This window comes from Primulina eburnea, chromosome 2 (assembly GCF_022965805.1).
Source record: "Primulina eburnea isolate SZY01 chromosome 2, ASM2296580v1, whole genome shotgun sequence".
In the NCBI taxonomy this organism is placed as follows: Eukaryota; Viridiplantae; Streptophyta; class Magnoliopsida; order Lamiales; family Gesneriaceae; genus Primulina; species Primulina eburnea.
The window spans coordinates 43,354,527-43,373,407 of NC_133102.1; the positions used below are offsets into that span (position 1 = coordinate 43,354,527).

Sequence of the window (18,881 nt, forward strand, 5' to 3'; positions counted from 1 at the left end):
GGGAAGTCGTGGGGAAGCACACCATCGACCAGGCGGAGGGTGACTGGTTCATCTGTTTCGGCTCGTTGGGAGACGAAAAGGAACTGGTAGTCCCAGAAGGCGGCCACTGTGTCGTCGTCTGTCTTGTTTTCTTTTACTGTTGTGGTGAGTTCCGGTGGTGGTGCGGTGATTGATAGAGCCCGGAGAAGTTTGTTTGGCGGTTGAGGGTTGTACGTCGGCGGCAGTTTCGGCGGTGATGCGATGGTTTGGATCTTTGTAGGGAGGATTTGGCAAGCTTTGGCCGCCTGCATTTTGGTTGATGTTGAGGGAAATTCTGATCAGCGATGATATATATGCACAAATATATAGACATGTAATATATATTAGAGTTTTCGTGATACGGTCTCATGAATTTTTATATATAAAACGAGTCAATCCTACCGATATTAACAATAAAAAATAATATTTTTAACATAAAAAATAATATTTTTCATGGATAACTCAAATAAAAAATTCAGCTCACAAAATACGTAAGACCGTCTCACGTAAATTTTTGTGTATATACCGTGTTATTCTAGTGGTAGTGCAGTTTCTTGGATTCAACTAAAAATGAATCTTGCCACACAGTAACTATGTCAAGCCAATTGTTTCAAATTTTTTATTCAAAATATATAGTTTTTATGTCTCATAATATAAAATAAATAAACATTATATTTAACTAATTTTGCAGATAACACGTACCACTGATTTTAGTTAACTATATATATATAAAATAAGTGAATCCAACGTACCAAGCATCACATCTTTTCAAAAATGGATCTCTCATATTGTATAACTCATCTATCTCATGTGATGGAGATCCAAAAATTCCAACTTTATCTATGCTATACATGATGTAATTCACCCGATAATATTTCATCAAAAAAAATTATTGTGAGATTGTTTCACAAGTCAATTTTGTGATATGGATCTCTAACGTACCCGACTCGACTCATGAAAATTATTAATTTTTATGTCAAAATTATTATTTTTCATGATAAACATGAGTCAAATCGACTTGTATCATAAATATAAACATGTAAGACGGTCTCACAAAAAACCTACTTATATTTTATAGCAGACAAATGTGAGAAAAAACTGAGAAAAGATTTAGTTATGTGATCAAATGTTCACTATGTAGTCTATTTTATTATACATTTGACCAACATTGGGTTATAATAATATATAAAGTGCAACAAACTTTAATGATGTATAAGACATATAAATAAGATTCAATATATATTATATTCATTATAGATATGGGATACATGAGGTGGTCTTGCTAAGTTACATGCATGAAATTTTTGAATATTTTAAGAATCGATTGTGGAAGCTTTCATCATAATTGTGAGGCACTTTGAGTAGGCATGGTGGATCTTTGTCACCAATTTATGTCAATTAGATTTTATAATAAATCAAAGTGAAGAAATGGGTGGGCCTATTGTGCTTCATACTTTACTCCTTGTGGGAGGAGAAGCTCAAATTTCATTTCTTGTTGCCTTATTGGAGATTATATTTGTATATGTCGTTAATTGTTCTTCATTGATTAGATAAAATATCTGAAAAATTATATATATATATATATATATATATATATATATATATATATATATGTATACTTGAATAATTTTCTCTCTTAGTTAGCTTTTGAGGTTGAGTTAATTCAAGTTTCAATCTTAACATGATATCAGAGCCTAAGTTCCACCGTTATGTGTTGGATTGTCCATAGTTAGTCACTCGTTCTATCAATAATTGGGTCATTTTTAAACTTTACGCTCAAGATGTTCATTCTTTGGCGTGATAAGGTGTGTCAGTTATCTCATGTCGGTTGAATAAAATCTCTACGAGTTGCATATATGTATATCTCTTTCGCACTTATATTCCTTTTTTTTCCATGGTGCAGACATGATATTTCAGGTTTTAACATCATGTTTTTCGAAGCTGGTCACCTGCCACCTAGAAGAGATATGAGCATACATAAAGCCTTAGATTTGCGTAAGATTTCGGACAAAAAAACAAATGAAGCAAAGATATCGCGAGCTTGATTCGAACATACGTCTATCCGCATATAGCATATTTATGTATGTATATATGTATGTGAAAAATATCCTATATAATTATAATTTCACACATCCCATGCCAATAAATCATTGGGATGAATTTTGAAATAATCGGGTCGAATTTTCGCAATGTTTACATAAATTTGTACTATTATTTTCACATATATAGTCGGGATTGATCAAGTGCAAACTGAGACTCGACATCACGTTGAATTTCATAATGTAGGTACAGTTGGTCCCTAAATCATTTAATCCTTTGGCAAATATGCAATAATGGCTTTGTAGACTTAATCATTTCCCAATTGAAATCGAAATGATCTCATTTTATTAACAAGAAAAATCATTAAATTTGTGTTTCTAATTTCTTTCCCCTCTAAATTTATATAGTTTACGTGGAGTATTATTTTATTTTTATGTACCTAAGTTAATTTTTAGAAATTAAGAAAAATTAATTAATAAGAAATTGTACGAAATAAATATAAGTGTTTTGTCACTTTAATTTAATTTGATACCCAAAAGGTCCGATGGAATCCTATGATGAGCAATGGGACAAACAAATTAGAAGGGCTCACATAATATATTCCCTTCACCTCGGGCCGTCTAATGAGGAATCTGATGATTTCATTCCCAACTATGTATGAGCATCATATGGAAACATATGCTGCCATTATTACCTTAATTAATTCGAAAATATAAACATAGGTCGAGTCGATCTTGTATGAAACGAAATAAATCTCGAGTACGTGCATATTTAGGTATGTCGGATATTTGTTTTTAATGGGTTTTATGTAAAATTATATGTGGCTCATATCGCGAGTCGCTGATATTGTAATTAAAATATCTACGAGATATATAATCGTATTTCGTTCGGTGTAGCTAACATGAGCTCGATTTATATCGACGTGGCGAAAGTGGACGAATCAATGGGGGGTTTCCAATTAAGGGGTTGGTATTGCTTTTGTCCAAATGTGAGGATCTTTGAAGTGGGTGGTGGGACTCAAGGTTCATAAACCATGGCCTCAATGGAGACAAGAAAGACATTGCTTAGTGACAAGAATTTAGCACGTATAGCTTCTTCCATTGAATCATTATGGGACAAATAGAAGAACGAAAAAATTAAAAAAAATAAAAATTTCCTGAGTAAGATAATTTTTTATGTTGCTGAAATCCGGGATGGTAGCTGGAAGGTCGAATCTTCATTTGGAGAGATCGAAGCGGACCTTCAAAATCTGGATACACAAACAAAAACGTTATTAGAGAGATGGAAGGTTGTTCCTACGTAGCCCATCCGACGCTCAAGTCAAAGATTAGAAATTGAGAGAATAATATATGTAGAGTGAGTGAATATATGAATGCATAAACAATGAATGAAACTTGGTATTTATAGGAGAAGAATAAAGTCCTGATTTTGTAAGTCTAGATTCTCAGAACCTTGGACGAGCTTAGATTAAATCTTCGCGGACTTTACCTTTTTGAGATTTATTTATGCAGGCTACACGTTAATATCTGAGTGAGAGCTCTCCTAAGCAAGAGCCCGTCTACAATCTGGATATTGTGGGAGCTCGGTTCGGGAGTTCGGCCGAAACATTCCCAATCAACACGATAACACAGGCGAAGGTTGACTTGGGTCATGATGGGAGGTCGGCGGTGGAGGTCGGCCATCTCCCGATTAGCGAGATTACAGACACATGGGAGGTCGGCTGAGATGACATCCCGGATGACCTCCTATCAGCTTCGTATGAATGAAGTGACCTCCTACCGAATCTTGTCATGAAGATGACCTTCTTGAACTTTATGAATACTGGGCCTACATCAATCTGGGCTACCGAGAGTGGGCTGATCTGGGCCAAACCGACCTCCGAGGGTATCAATTTCGTTCTAGAAATTCGACTTTTATTCAAATTCTCTTAAAATTCAGATGGTGTGGAAGGAGGTTTATATCTGGATTTGAGATAATGGTTCGAGGGATAGATTTTCAAATAACTTTATTTTAAGAAAATTTAAATAATTTATACCAATTATTTGATAATTTCACCAAAACAAATGAAAATTAAATGAGGAATTCCTACTTCATCAAATTCAAAATAACTACTAAACGAGTGTAATAAAATTAAATATTGGGTTTAAAATTCTTTTCATTTCAAATTTTTCGATCCACCGCATTTTTAGGTTTTTTTTTATCGATGGATTTGAGAAATTTTTATTTCAAATCAAAATCTCAAATCTATTATCTTTGTTTAACCTAAATAAATTAAGGTTGCGTTTGAATAGATGAATTTGAAATATATAAATTTTGATTATAGTTTTATTTTTAACAATGAAACAATAGATGAAATATTAAATTCATATCTCACTTATTTATACATTAGTTACAAAAGTAAAATGAATTTTAAATGTCTCCATTATTGAGTCAATTTGAAATTCATCGTATTAACATAAAACACTATATAAACATGCAATCAGTGAGTTTGAAATATATGATCTTATTTTTCTAAAAATTAAATTGAATACATTTTAAATCCATAGATTTCAAATTCATCAATCCGAATATAACACAGAGAAAATGAATTATAAAATGAAAATTATTGTTGTGTTTATTATATTTTATGAACATATTTGGATATTCACAAATAATAGTAGGGAAAAAATTGATCTTTATTGTACGTTCATCATTAAATGTCGAGAAAACTATCCAATCTTAATGAAGAAAATTTAATTAATGCAACACAAAAGTTAAATTCGACTACATTGGAATCCAAGGATACAAAGATTCGTCTTTTAAATTGACATAAATTGGATTTTGGTACTCGATTAGTCAAAAACAGATCTTAATATAATAAATTGGTTTATTTTGTAATTTTTAGTTTTTCTGTTATCATGTTAACATGATGTTGGATGGATTAGCAATAATTCGACGTTAAGTCGACATTTAAAAAAAAATTAAAATTTCTAAAAATCAGGCACAAAATTTCGCAATCAATTTCTTACCGAGAATATCCAACCAACATTAGAACAATTTTTTTTTACGTCGAAGTTGAAATTAAAAATCTAATTGATGGTGAAATATTTTTCTTTTCTTTTGGATTAATTCAATTTATAAAAGTATATAAATTTATAAGAAAAATTAAATTAAATAGCTAGAGCCAGGTTCCCAGATGCTTTGTGGGCATGTTGCCAACGTTTGACCCATATTCCCTTTTGTTGTTGAGACAACAAAAGCAATATTGAAGTTTACTATGTATGCTGTCATTTTCACCATTTCTCCACTAAAAAAATTTCATAATAAATTTTTAATTTTTTTCAAAGATAAAACATGTTTCATTATAAATTCTAGATTACTTAATTAGTGTTAGCTTTGGGCCATCCATTGGACCATTTCTAATTATATGTATCTTTGCTACTTGAATTAGCATATACCAGGCACGCTAGAGTTGAAATGCCAACGAGTTCGATACGAGTCGCGTCCGTGAGGACTCGATATCTGTCAAAATATCCGTCCCGATCCGATAAAACTTAACTCTATGCCAAGAGAGCGACTTAACGAGCCCACCCTAGCCACAAGCTCAATGTGTCGTGTGTGTGTGTACATGTAGTAATGGATTTTAAGAATTATAGTCATTGTGCTTAACTTACATGCATGGATATTTACATTATATATCTAGTTTTTAATCAATGTACTCCTAACAAAAAATAAATAAAGTACATTGTATAAATATATATACATATACAAACATATATATTAGTATTAAAATCCGACGTTTTATAAGATCCGTTATCCGAATCAATATACTTCCTCAATATCATACCCGTTTCAAACGGGTCAGATATCAGTCTCATATCGGTTAGAGTGAAGGCCCATTACCACCCTTACTCTAAAAGTATGTTTATTATTTTGAATCCTCCAAAAATAATATTTGAGATATGACTTTTAATTGACGCTATTACCCTTGCGTTTCGGGTTTAGCCCAACTAATTTATCGACAAAAAATGCACGTCTATTACTTGACCTTTGTTTTCTCCATAAAATCCATTACTATCATCCTTATCAAGGTAGCTGATTTTATTTACTCATAAAATGTAAGGAAAAAAATCAAGTTACTTTTACATAAAAATGTTGGAATGTTTTAAAGTTTAATGGATAAAAATTAAGAAAAAAAAATAAAGAAAAACTCATTCGATTGTTCTATATGTCAAGAAAGACGTTGAGGTGCTAGGAAAGGGAGCTCATATGCAGGATGGAACAATTCAGACTACAAAGGGGGCGCTTAGGCACCTAAATGTAAGCCCCTCAGTACCAGAAATTTTTCCAGAGCTTTGGAGAAGGCGCCTATGCGCATGTAAAGTAGCGTCTAGGCAGATGACTACGCTTGTTGACGAAAAATTGCGAGTTTTCATGATGTTTTGCATCAAAATTGTGTCATTTGAGGGTTTTCATCTGACTTTTGAATGAAGGGACGCCTCATTGATGAAACAATGAGTCCTTATATATATATATATATATATATATATATATATATGTGTGTGTGTGTGTGTGTGTCTGTTTTGATATCCTGCACATCTTTGTGAGCACCGATGAGGTGTCACTCACTCAGCGTAATTTTTCTATATTTCATCACATCCAATAGGTGAGTAACACATCATCGATGCTCACAAAAGTGTGATTGTGCGAACCGAATCTTGCATTGACATAATTATTAAGTTGTAAGGAATTTGGGTATAAGATTTCTTTTGTATTAAATAAGATATGCTATGGGAAAATAATTATTGATGATATCCTTGTGGCCTAGACAATTATATCTACCTTAAGGCATGCACAATTTCGAATTTTGGGAAGGAAATATGGCAAATTGGTATAACATACAAGATGCAAGGAAATAAGATGAAGTAATTCAAGGAGATCGAGGAATTTAGGTATGATATTTTCGAAAATACACGGAATTTGGGCATGATATTTTCGAAAATAATAGAGAGCATTGGTTAAGGAATAAATCCCCTCACTTGGCCACAATATTTTCGAAAATATGGCAAGGATTTTGGAGTCCAATATTAGGAGATTTGACATGAATTTTGGTATGATTTTTGGTGCCAAATTTAGCTCAACCCTCATCACCTATAAATACCACACCACCTCTACTCATTCTCTACCCCATATTTTCAAAATTCCATTGCTGAATTTCGAAAGTTTCAGCTGTCATACTAGTCGAAACTCTGCCCGAAAATCGTCCCGAAGTTAGCTTAGAATTCGAACCGAAGCGCTGCCCGGACGAGGAACGAAAAGCGACCCAATCCTCGAAGTTGTGCACCACGTTTTTAGCATCATTATATACTGTAAGTGGGCTGTTTTAAAGAATTAATTTCGATTATGCATTCTTCGGGTGTTTTTGAAAATACAGTCGAGTACATGTTCTTTTCTACTCCTTTTCTTGTGTCGAATTGCCATATTGTTTTAAGCACTGTGAGGAGTCGACTGTATATGGGTGGGAATCCCAACCATGACGTACCCTTACGCGGTGGGGATATAACCGCTATACGGCCTCGTCCCCTTAAAGGAGTAAAAATTAGGGACTGGCGTCAGTAAACCATATAAAGATAGATAAATCACAGTGGCTAGTAAAGTTTATGCATGTGTTATGAAGCACGTATGAAACTCATGATTTATGATTCGAATTTTATGCATGTTGTATTTATTGTGTTCGATATTTCCCCCATTTGCTGAGTATTCCCAAATACTCACCCCCCTTACAACCCTTCCCAGATAAGTCCGAAGAACAGATTGAGGAGGAAGAATCCGAGCAGTTTTGGGGATGGTGAATGCAAGGAAATCGATTATGTTTAAGTTATTATTAATTAGATTTACGTTTCCGCATTAAAACTCTGTCATCTTAATTATTTCAGTTTTGTAAAGACAATGTTATTTCATTGAACTATGATATATAAACTGGTTCGGTTTATACTGTGCTACGAAAGGCTTGTTGTTTCCATTGTGTGATTGTTAAACAACACCGGTGTCAACTAACCCCGGTCTCGGGGCGTGACATCACAACAGTAGATATGCAGGATATCAAAACTATATATATATAGACAAACACACACATGATCAAAGATTAACAATAAAGACTTTTGCATCATATTTTTCCGAAAACCATTGCACTCATATTGTTTATCTTCTATTCATTTAAAAAAATAACACATTTCATTTCTGATTATTGTTCTTGTAAATTATTACATTGTATTTACAAGATGAGTTGTTATATTTTGGAGGAGGATTATCATAAATTGAAGCACCAAGATGAGACAAATTCTTCTTAACGAGAGAATGTTCAACACTTGTCTCAACTCTCAATTTATTGTAGATTTCATTTGTCATCTTCAAGTTTTCAAGATATACTAAACAACAATAAGAAAGACTTGGAATAAATATCCTACACAAACTCAATTGTTTTTCAAATGAATTCCTTTCATCAAAATAGACATATATACTCCAAACATGGGATCGTATATATGTCATTCGTCGCAAAAATTATAAATTCATAAATTATTTCTGAATGAACATATATTCTCTAATTTTTTATGCTTGTGGTCATAGGATTAATATAATTTGCAAGTTAATTTCAATTTCAATTTCTCGTCCTTATACTATAAATTTTTTTATATTATCCTTACCTTTTATTTGGTACAAATCTAAGTTATTAGTGGGGACGTGATATATTTGATGTTTGCTTATTTGCGATTTTGGTTTCAAGTTTGTTCAAACTAAATCTTAGTCTCGTGACTGCATTTTTTATCCACTGGAGTGTTGAGATGATATATACAATGCATCAATAATGGTTGGTGATAAGTCATTGCAACATGCATGAAAATGATGGTAATTGCAAACAAAAAAAAGTGATAGTTGATTAAAACTAAATTTTGACATCTTAAATTATCAAAATCGCAACATGATAAAAATCGGAATTTATTAATTTATATATTAACGAAAAATAATTGATGTTGTGTTTTTATGATTCTAGGTACCCATGTCTTGTGTTGTATTTTTTTTTAATATTTTAATAATAATCATAATAAAATTTTCATTTTATATCTATATTATGGGTGGCGTTATTTCCCATCCATAATTTACTAAGTATACTTAATTTTAAAATTATAGCAAAAGTCAATTAATTGTTTTCTCTCGGTCTTAAAATAATATTACCCCAGAACTGCACTTCCTATTATACTTCTAATTTTTAAATATTATCTATTAATTTTCAATGACAACAAATTATAGATCAATATCGAATAAAGTAGGTTATATTAAAACAAGAATCGGGGAATTAAGACATACATATATTTATAGTTTAGATATATTTTTCATCTATTTTGTCCACATCTTAGTCCACCAATAGGATGTCGGCAAAAACTTGTGTGATGCGGTCTCACTAGTAGTATTTTGTGATACAGATATCTTATTTGAGTCATTCATGAAAAAATATTACTTTTTATGCTAAGAGTATTACTTTTTATCGTGAATATCGATAGGGTTGACTCAGTCTCACAGATAAAGATTCGTGAGACCGTCTCACAGAGACCTACTCTAAGATGTCAATCTCGATCATTGCTCCTCGTGCACAATGTTGCTCCTATTTTACACTGAATTACTAGTTTTCAGGCAACTTCAATATGAAAATCTGATATTTATCCGTGAGATAAGTCAACTTTATTCATATTTACAATGATAAATAATTTTTTTGTCATAAAAAATGATATTTTTTCACGAGTGAGCTAAATAAATATTCATATCACAAAATTGACTCTCGAGAAAATCACATAAAAGTTTTTGTGTACTTGGATACAGATTCTCCTGTGAACTTGAATTCAGCTATTTGAATTTATGGAGTTCAATAAATTTTTAAGATGTTTTTTTATTGAATGAAAATTTGAGTATTTTGTAATTAATTAAAAAATAGAAGGAGAACTCCAAATTGCTCACGGTCTTCGAAAAAAATGAAGAAATGGAGGATATGTCACCAAAACGACGTTGTTGCCGTTAGAATTCCACGTGAGACTATGGAAGGCAACCCGAAACCACCTAAGTTGTTTCAAAACGTGGTGGTTATGCGACATGGAGACAGGCTGGACAACTCCGACCCGGCCTGGATCACGACGGCGGCGCGGCCATGGGACCCGCCGCTTAACGATTCCGGCAGGGATCGGGCCTTTTCCACGGGTCGTAGTATACCAAGTAAACTTGGATTCCCGGTTCATAGAGTATTTGTCTCCCCATTTCTCCGATGCCTGGAAACCGCCAACGGAGTCGTATCTGGACTGTTGGCCGTCGCCGATAAGCGCAGAGACTCCATTGACGCTGTGAATGGTACCTCCAAAATCAAGGTTAGAAGCCGATCGAGCTAATTTCTTTTGTTATGTAACCATTGGAGCTAGGTGTCTGCTGTGAATTTTTGTCTTTTGTCATGGAGTTTTAGTTGTAAGTTCCATAGAACAAAGCAAATCTATTATGTTCTATTACCAGAAGATCGATTCTCCCATTGACCAGCCTCGATTTTTTTGCCAAAAAAAAAAGTTGGATCAGAAAGACAAATTTTATTTCTAGTTACTTTACAAGTCGCGCATTCGATCAAATTTGTGGGTCCTTCACGATGTAAATTTACGATCAACAGACAAGTTTTCATTTGATCATGTAGTGTAATTTTTCACGTGGATTGTTTTTCTTGAGAAGAGTATTGATTCCGAATGGGAGAATTTTCTTGGAGGACTTTTCAAAAACGATCAAAATAATATTTGATATTGAGGCATTTCCAGTTTAGGATTGTTTATCAAAGTTGTGAAAAAGGGTATTGAAATTTGTTTTAGCATTGATAGTTTCTTGTCGAACAAATGTTGAGTTGAGCGCTTTGCTAATCTATTCGGATGACTCGAAAATGCCTTCGCAATCATTTCCTTCGCCGGCCCTCCATGGCTCGTAGCAATCTGTTCTCGAGCATGGCTTGATTCTTTCTGTAAATATTCTCCAGGTCTCTATAGAATACGGGCTGTGCGAGATGCTTAATCACATAGCCATTCGACGGAATGTTGCTCCCAGATGATGGAATGTTTAGTTTCGAAATCTCAAAGTGTGAATCAGCTTTACCCACTGGCACAGTTGATCATAGTGTCGAACAGGTCTATGAGGAGGTAGCGATTTTACGCGCACTTTTGTTTTGTCTTGTGCTCAAAATGATTTCATTTTTAAAGTGCAGCTACCAAGATGGGAAGAGCCGGTAGGAGTCGCCAGGGCTCGATATCTTCATGTCATCAGGTCTCTCGCTGATAAATATCATTCAGAGAACTTGTTGTTTGTGACTCATGGTAAACACAGGCAAATAGCTAGGTACATTTGTATGCCCTCCCACCTCTGCATATTTATTCATCATCACATTTGCTCTCAGGCGAAGGAGTTGGATGCGCGGTTACCAAATTCGTGGAGGACGTGGATATGGTATGCGAAGTTGATTATTGCGCGTATTCGCACTTGCGTAGACCGATCTTCTTAGATGAAAACGAGTCATTCAAAGCTGGAGACTTTACTGGTTTACCCGAAGGTCAAGTTGGCTTGAAGTACATCTTGTTGAACAAAGAATCCGATGGTTTCGAGGAAAACTATGAATAGGCATTCCCTTTTTGGATAAAAGGTTTTGAATTTGAAAATAGTTATTGTAATTTGGACTTCGATTGATTTTAATTTAGGACAATCTGTAATTCATTTACCTGATTTCAGAATTTCTCGACATAAATTGATTTTAAACAGTAGGCCCTCGAACATTACGTTGTATTCAAATTTTAATCTTCACCGATGCATGTTTTTCAAAATCAAATCCATGGAGTGTGGAATATGGACTCAAATGTACAAAAGGCAAACTATTATAATAGTTAGATAAAAGATTTTATTACCATAACCCTTCAAGTTAAAAATTTCAGAAAAATCTCAACACTGTGGGTTAAATTTCAATAGCAAGAAATTATTCCAGAGAAGCAAGAAAAAAAATTAAAAGAAAAACTACTAGGAGAAAATAATTACCATTAACGAGAGAATGTCAACAATCTTTATAAAAAATTTCTTCAATAAATTTGGCGTGGCTAATTTTCTTATTTGATCAATTTCATCAACAAGCTCTAAATTTAGAGGCTAATTGTCAAGTAAAGGAAAAGAAGATCAACCTTAAAACCATCTAAATAAAAAATGAATCAATGAAATGGAATAGAATAGAAAAGGTCAACAAAGACTAGGACTGATGAAAGGGAATTTGAGCGTAAAGAAAATATGAAATAATTAAGTTGATGTAATTTTATTACATAACACATTAAATGTTAAAAGTCAAGTCTAAGAATAAGTTTTTAAGGCATAAATATCAACACAAAAATTCATGTGAGACCGTTCCACGAATTAATTTTACGAGATGGATCTCCTACCCTACACGACCCATAAAAAAATATCATTTTAATGCCAAAAATATTAGTTTTAACTTAAAATATAGATCAAATCGACTCCTCTCACAAATCGTCTCCCAAGAGACCAACCAAAATATCAATCCCCTTGTAATTTATATAATTCATTATTATTTCAGGGAGTGCTTGTATCACTAGAAAAATGATTCATAGTTTTCGTATCAATTAGCCGAACCGGAACGCCTACCCCTAATCACAATTTTTTAAGAAATATCCAAACATGTAAAACGCAGGAAGATCAAAAGGAAACACCCATATGTTGACTGTGACAGGTACAAAGTACAAACGACGGTTGATCCATTGGGCAGAAATCTAACGAACAGGCAAAGGATCCATACTTTTTTTGTGGGGGAGAAGGGGCAAGAGGACCTCATTTTCACCAGCATTCAACTGAAATTAGAAGCAAGACACGCCGATCGATCGTTCATAAAGATTAGTGTTGTATATACTGTACTTTAAAATCATTTTTAACATAATCAACGCATATTACGAGCACGGAAGTGCGGAGCTATCTTACATTAATAGGAAGCAAAATCTAACAGACATACCCCTTACTATTTACAGTGCACCCTCTAAACTTGAGTGCACCAAACCATCAGCATCATGGCTGCAAGTGCAGGCTACCAAAGAAGATGAACACAGATGATTCAGGCATATTACACAACTCAAACATCTTACCCACGAACATAGCCCGTGACAATAGGGAAAACCCCAGATTATGAAACAAATCGACCAAAACGTTTTTCAACGAAGTTGGCTTCCAACTGTACTTGGACGTCTGTGGTTAGACATACTCCAAGCAATATGAACAAAATTGTGTCCCTGGCAGCAATATGTCATCAAGACAGTGGCTTTAAGGGACTGAATTCCAGAGGCAGGTTGCTTGCAATCTCTGATTAATGAGCTCTTTGGAAACTTTGTCGCTGCAGATACGAGAAATTCGAGCATTAAATGTTTTCTCACTCGTGGCTACTATGGTTGAGATGGAATAATCTTTTTCACAAAAGCCCTCTTCCACAAGCCACTTATGTAATTCATATCTCGGTCTGATTCTTTTCTCTAAGTCGTAACACAGATATCCTGGGAAAATATCGAGATACTGAAAAGAGGATCCCATATCTCTGCAAAGGAAATCAAGCTTTTGTTTAAGAACTGTTTCTTGCTGGTTAAGAATATTAGCGTGCTTCACCATTGAACAAAGGCTAGAATATTCGATTCCACAGTTAAGAAGATAATTAAACCGTTGCTGAAGTTGGTTGCCGCTGCTGTTTAATTGAACAAAGGCTTTCACCGCAAACTTATTCTCTCCAAACCCTATGCTATGAAGGAAATTCAGCTTACCCATTGAATGGAAGTGCGTTCTTTTAGCTTGTATTTTTATCAAGTTGTTTTCATAGATCTCGTCCAAGCCCTCTTCTGAATGGCGAAGAGTGTAGGTACCAAACAAAGAATGATCCCCATTTTTCATTTTCTCAAAGAACCACTCCCCAAGATCTAATGACCTCATGACATTGGGCAGATTCGCTATTTTATTCCTACCAAAAACATGAGGGTACTTCTGCTCAAGAGATGTCAAATCCTTTCCTCTCAATCCAAAGTGCTCCAAAAATCCCTTCACCGAAATCACCCGCTTCTCCATATCAAAACCGAAAATTTCATTTCTAGAGAGAAGAAAGAGCCCAATTTCATTCTTCCTAACATTCAGTTTACAAAAATATTCTATCTTTCTTACCAAAGCCTCTTCTGAGTAATCAACAAGAACCCTTTTACTCTTCCCTATCAGCTCACCAACATTTCCATATTCACAACCCAAGTCATAAATCACCCGAATTTTTCTGCAAACCTCGAGCATAGCATCCACGGTATCCTCCACAGAACCAGCTAGACCATAATCAACAAACGCAATTTTCATATCCTTCAACAAATCATCCATCTCACCAGACAAAACTCGAGGCCACACCAAGCAAATACCAATCACATTAACACTACTAAGCCCATAACCATCTTTAATATCATTAAACCTCCTTTTCAAAACACATTTATCGAAATCCAAGATCAAGCATTCCTCTCTACACAACAAACCAAGTTTACACCAAGGAAAACCAATCCCCGCAAGAGCACAAGCAGAATCAAATTGCTTACAATCAGAAAGAAAGAAGTTCTTAGCAAGCAAACAAGATAGATGATTTCCATTTTCATCAACATTTAAGCCAATACTTTCCAAGAAAATATCAAGCTCATTAACGGGATGGTACCTGAGGAAACGCTGAAATGTCTTGGAGAAAGTAGAAGGTGAAAAGGGAATTTTGGAGACAATTTTACAGAGAGAATGAGGGGAACTAGTGGCTATATTCTCCGCGTAGACGAAGGGCATGGAGCGAGTTGTGTGCAGGTAGTCGATTAGGGCTGTTTGTGCTTCTTGAATGACTTTAGACCTGTGCCTCCACGGGAAATTTGAGAAGGGTTTCGGCAGCGTCGAGTTGGTGGAGAAGTGGCGAGACACTGTAATGGTGAAGACGGAGAAAACGGTGGTCGTGGCGGCGATGGTGCCGGTAGCGAGCCGGAGGAGCATAGTCAGTCGGTCATTGCTTTGAATGCTAGAGGTTGGACACTGAGAAATTTTGTCCCAAAACTTAAAAAAAGAGTGAGCTAATTTGTTTAGTTGCTTATTTTGCATATTAACTACAAATTTATAATTAATTTGATTATAATTTATCAAGTTTGAATAGGGATGTAAACAAACTAAATCGTTTGCGATTTATTCAGAGCTCGGCTTGATAAAAAGCTTGTTTGAGTTCGTTTGTTAATCATATCAAACCAAGCTCAAGCTTGATTTTGAGCACGACAACTTATTCAAACCAAGCTCCAGCCTAAGCGTATTCGGCTCGTGGGCTCGCAAACATGTTTGTTAATAGGCTCGCGAGCTCGAACTTGGCTCGTTTAGGTGGCTCGTAAGCTCGAGCTTGACTCATTTGTTGAGTCGACAAATAAAAATATTAGTACTAATAAAAGTTAAACTTTTATGTTTAATATAAAATTAGTTCAAAGATATATTTAATTTTAACAAGCTCGAATCAAGCTTAAATTCGAGCTCAATTGTATGTTTTACGAGCTCGAAAATGAGCCGAGCTCAAGTCAGGCTTGTTAAATATGATAAACGAGCTATTAATAAACCAAGCTCGAGCCTGGTTTGATTAACATGATAAACGAGCTTTTAACGAGTCGAACTCGAGGTTTTCACAAGCTTAGTAATTTCAAGACAAGTCGAATTCTAGCCTGATGATAAAAGCTCGAATACAGCTCGAGCTTGAGTTCGAGCTCTATCAATCTTAAACGAGCGAAACTCAAGCCAGATGATAAAAGCTCGAATCAAGCTCGAGCTCGAGCTTGAATTAATCTTAAACGAGCCAAGCTCCAGCCTGATACTGTTCGGCTTGGTTTGGATCATTTACATCCCTAAGTTTGAATAGGGGTGTCAATCGGGTGGGTTGGGTCGGGTTTCGGGTCAACCCGCGAATTTTTTTTTATTTTTTTCAACCCGAACCCGAAGCAACCCGAAAACCCCCAACCCGAACACGAACCCGTATAACCCGCCTAACCAGAATTTTATTAATTTTTTTTAAAAAAAAATTAATGAAAAAAATTCAAAAAAATAAAAAAAAAAATATTTTAATTTAAACACATCATAACAAAATTTTCGATTTAAATTTGAAAGTTTAATCGTAGAAAATTAAAAGTATATTATTAAATCAAATAAAAAATTGTTAAAAAAATAAAAATACGAAAAATAAATAATAAATGATGAAAATTTATCATATAAATATACAATAAATTTTGTTCAAACATACAATATATAAAAATATAGATAATATTTTCAAAAAAAAAGTTCGTGGGTCGACCCACAACCCAACTCGACCCAACCCAAAACCCGCCTAACATGGCATAACCCGGATCCACCCAACCTGAACCCGAAAAATCCCAACCCGAACCTGATTTTTTTCGTGTTGGGTCGTGTCGAGTTAACGGGTCGTATCGCATTTTGACACCCCTAAGTTTGAAGAATGCCGACAAACTATATACTCCAATATTAGATTAATTAGAAGATTTCTAATATATTTTGATCCCGATAAACCCAACTAGACTCGGATTTGACTCAATCACTCCGATCCGAGTTTTGTAGCCCATTAATCGAAGTAACGGGTCCGTATTAAATACAATTAGGACTAAGGTAGAAGACTCAACCTACACATGATCTGGCTCATTTTTCTATCTGTTCGGGAATATTTCTGTCAGGTAAAGTCTAGACATCCATGCACTCTGTCATTAAATAGCTGAGCATAGGGTTCCCGAGCATCCAGATTAAGAGCTCTCTAACCCGAATAGATATCTGAACGAAGATGAATAAAGTCATATTTGTATAAAACTCTTGAACAAATCTTTCATGATAAGAAAAGAATCCCAAAAGACCCTCCCCTGCGTGAGTTGTAATAAAAAAAAAATATACAATCTAATATTCATGGTAACTTTCCATACTAAAACATTTTCATACTAAAGTTGTTGTCATGCTAGAAGTCTTACCATACAAAGTACTTAGTTTCAACTTCATAAATATCAAGTAGTATTTGAACTTTAGTTCATTCATTCATGACTTACACAAACACAATTATATTTGGATTTTTTTAATTAATAATTTTAAAAATATCGTGGTTGGAGGTGTTTTGCAGTAACACTACAAAAAGCCACGGGCAATAGCGGATGTTGCAAAAGTATTTTGCAGCGTCCTCTTAAAGAAACGACAGACGCTACTCAGTGCGATACCTGGAACGAAATCCATTATTCATATATAAATAATATATTCTTGTTTTGTTCGTTATATTCAAAACCTTCACAAATTTCTAAAATTATTTGCCCGACATTTCTTTCTTCAATCCAAAATTATTCTACCAGTTTATTTGAATTTTCCATGTATCCGAAATGGTAGAATGCAATGATCGTTTAGTGTCATCATAGACAAATTACCACCTTTAAAATGTGATGATGATGACGCAAATCCCAACAAGTCGAGACATATATGTTGTCATTGACTAACTATATGTGAAACATCTATTCCAGTCACCATGTCACCATCAATTGTCAGATCCTAAATTATAGAAACATCTTGTAACGTGACAGTTGCTTTACCACATCTAAAATGAAATATGTGTGCGTCTCGCGTCGTTGTCGTTCAACAAGAACGATAATCTAATAATTGTCAAACACTCAAAAACCACATTGTGTAAAACCCCATAAAATCTCATATGGTTTAATTATGTAATGATACAATTGTGTACATAATTTGTAACGTATAATATTCAAACTAGATTGTCTAATCTCTTAATTCTTACAATATCATCAAATTGATGACATATGTGTTGTTTGTAAATAGAAAATACTAGAATTTTCTGAACCTCGATTTTCTGTTATTCTGGAATAAGTTGGCAAAACAATCAAAATATTCTAATAAGAAATGAAATAATACATAAAAAAATAAAAATTAAAAAGTTATTAAGCATAAATAAAATAATATTTAATACACTTACAAAATAAAAAAATTCAATCTTATTTTTCATATAACAAATACTTGTTCTTGTATTGACAAATACTTGTTGTTCTTTTTTGTTTGATTATTTTACTCTTCACGAGCTTTAAATATAGTAAATATTTGAGCAAATTTCAATGAAATTATGGAACCTGCAACGTCTGCTTACACTTACAGTAGCCGTAGCTAGACCCTACCATATTTGCAGGGTCCGCCATAAATAGTGGCGTTTTGCAGTATTGCAAAACGCTACCATACAAACTATTTTTAAAATAAATTTTTAAAAAAATTTATAATAAAAGAAAAACCTATTGTATTCAAAATTCTAAGTTTGCTGTTCGGATTGACTTAAACATTGTAAGGACTACAACGAAAACAGAGAAGTCTTTTCGAGGGCATGTTTATATGAAATTTGATGTGAAAAAATTGTTGCGCAGAGAGAAATCCTTATCTATTCAGTTATCAGATGAGAGGTCTTTTTGAGGGTATGTTTATCATATCACCAAATCAGCTTTTGTCTTACTTTTCGGTTATCCATCCCTCAGAGAAAAATTCTCCATTACTATCTCAATGTCTTTAAACTGTTTCCCATCACACCTGCTTCAACTTGCGTGGCAAAAACATGGTGTAATTGACCCTTAATTTTTATCCCTTAGCAAGTCCACATGATATATGATTGAAATTGTTACAAGTAACAAATACACACATGCCTGAGCATTTTGTATTACAAGTTGAGATACATT

General features: G+C 34.1%; 2 protein-coding genes and 1 pseudogene across 2 annotated transcripts in view; 1 reads left to right on the forward strand and 2 right to left on the reverse strand.

The window, feature by feature from the left end:
• The window catches only part of LOC140824752 (carotenoid cleavage dioxygenase 7, chloroplastic), a 4,632-nt gene extending 4,342 nt beyond the window's left edge, over positions 1–290 (reverse strand). Inside the window, exon 1 of the mRNA XM_073186299.1 lies at positions 1–290. This exon is cut by the window's left edge and continues 482 nt beyond it. Within this exon, the coding sequence (XP_073042400.1) occupies positions 1–290 (290 nt within the window).
• A 9,756-nt stretch (positions 291–10,046) lies between these two features.
• On the forward strand, positions 10,047–11,876 carry LOC140824753 (uncharacterized; annotated as a pseudogene).
• A 1,084-nt stretch (positions 11,877–12,960) lies between these two features.
• On the reverse strand, positions 12,961–15,204 carry LOC140823409 (transcription termination factor MTEF18, mitochondrial). The gene has a single exon (XM_073184742.1). It carries the CDS (start codon positions 15,130–15,132, stop codon positions 13,414–13,416), a length of 1,719 nt encoding a protein of 572 aa, XP_073040843.1. The 5' UTR covers positions 15,133–15,204; the 3' UTR covers positions 12,961–13,413.
• Between the last annotated feature and the right edge of the window lie 3,677 nt (positions 15,205–18,881).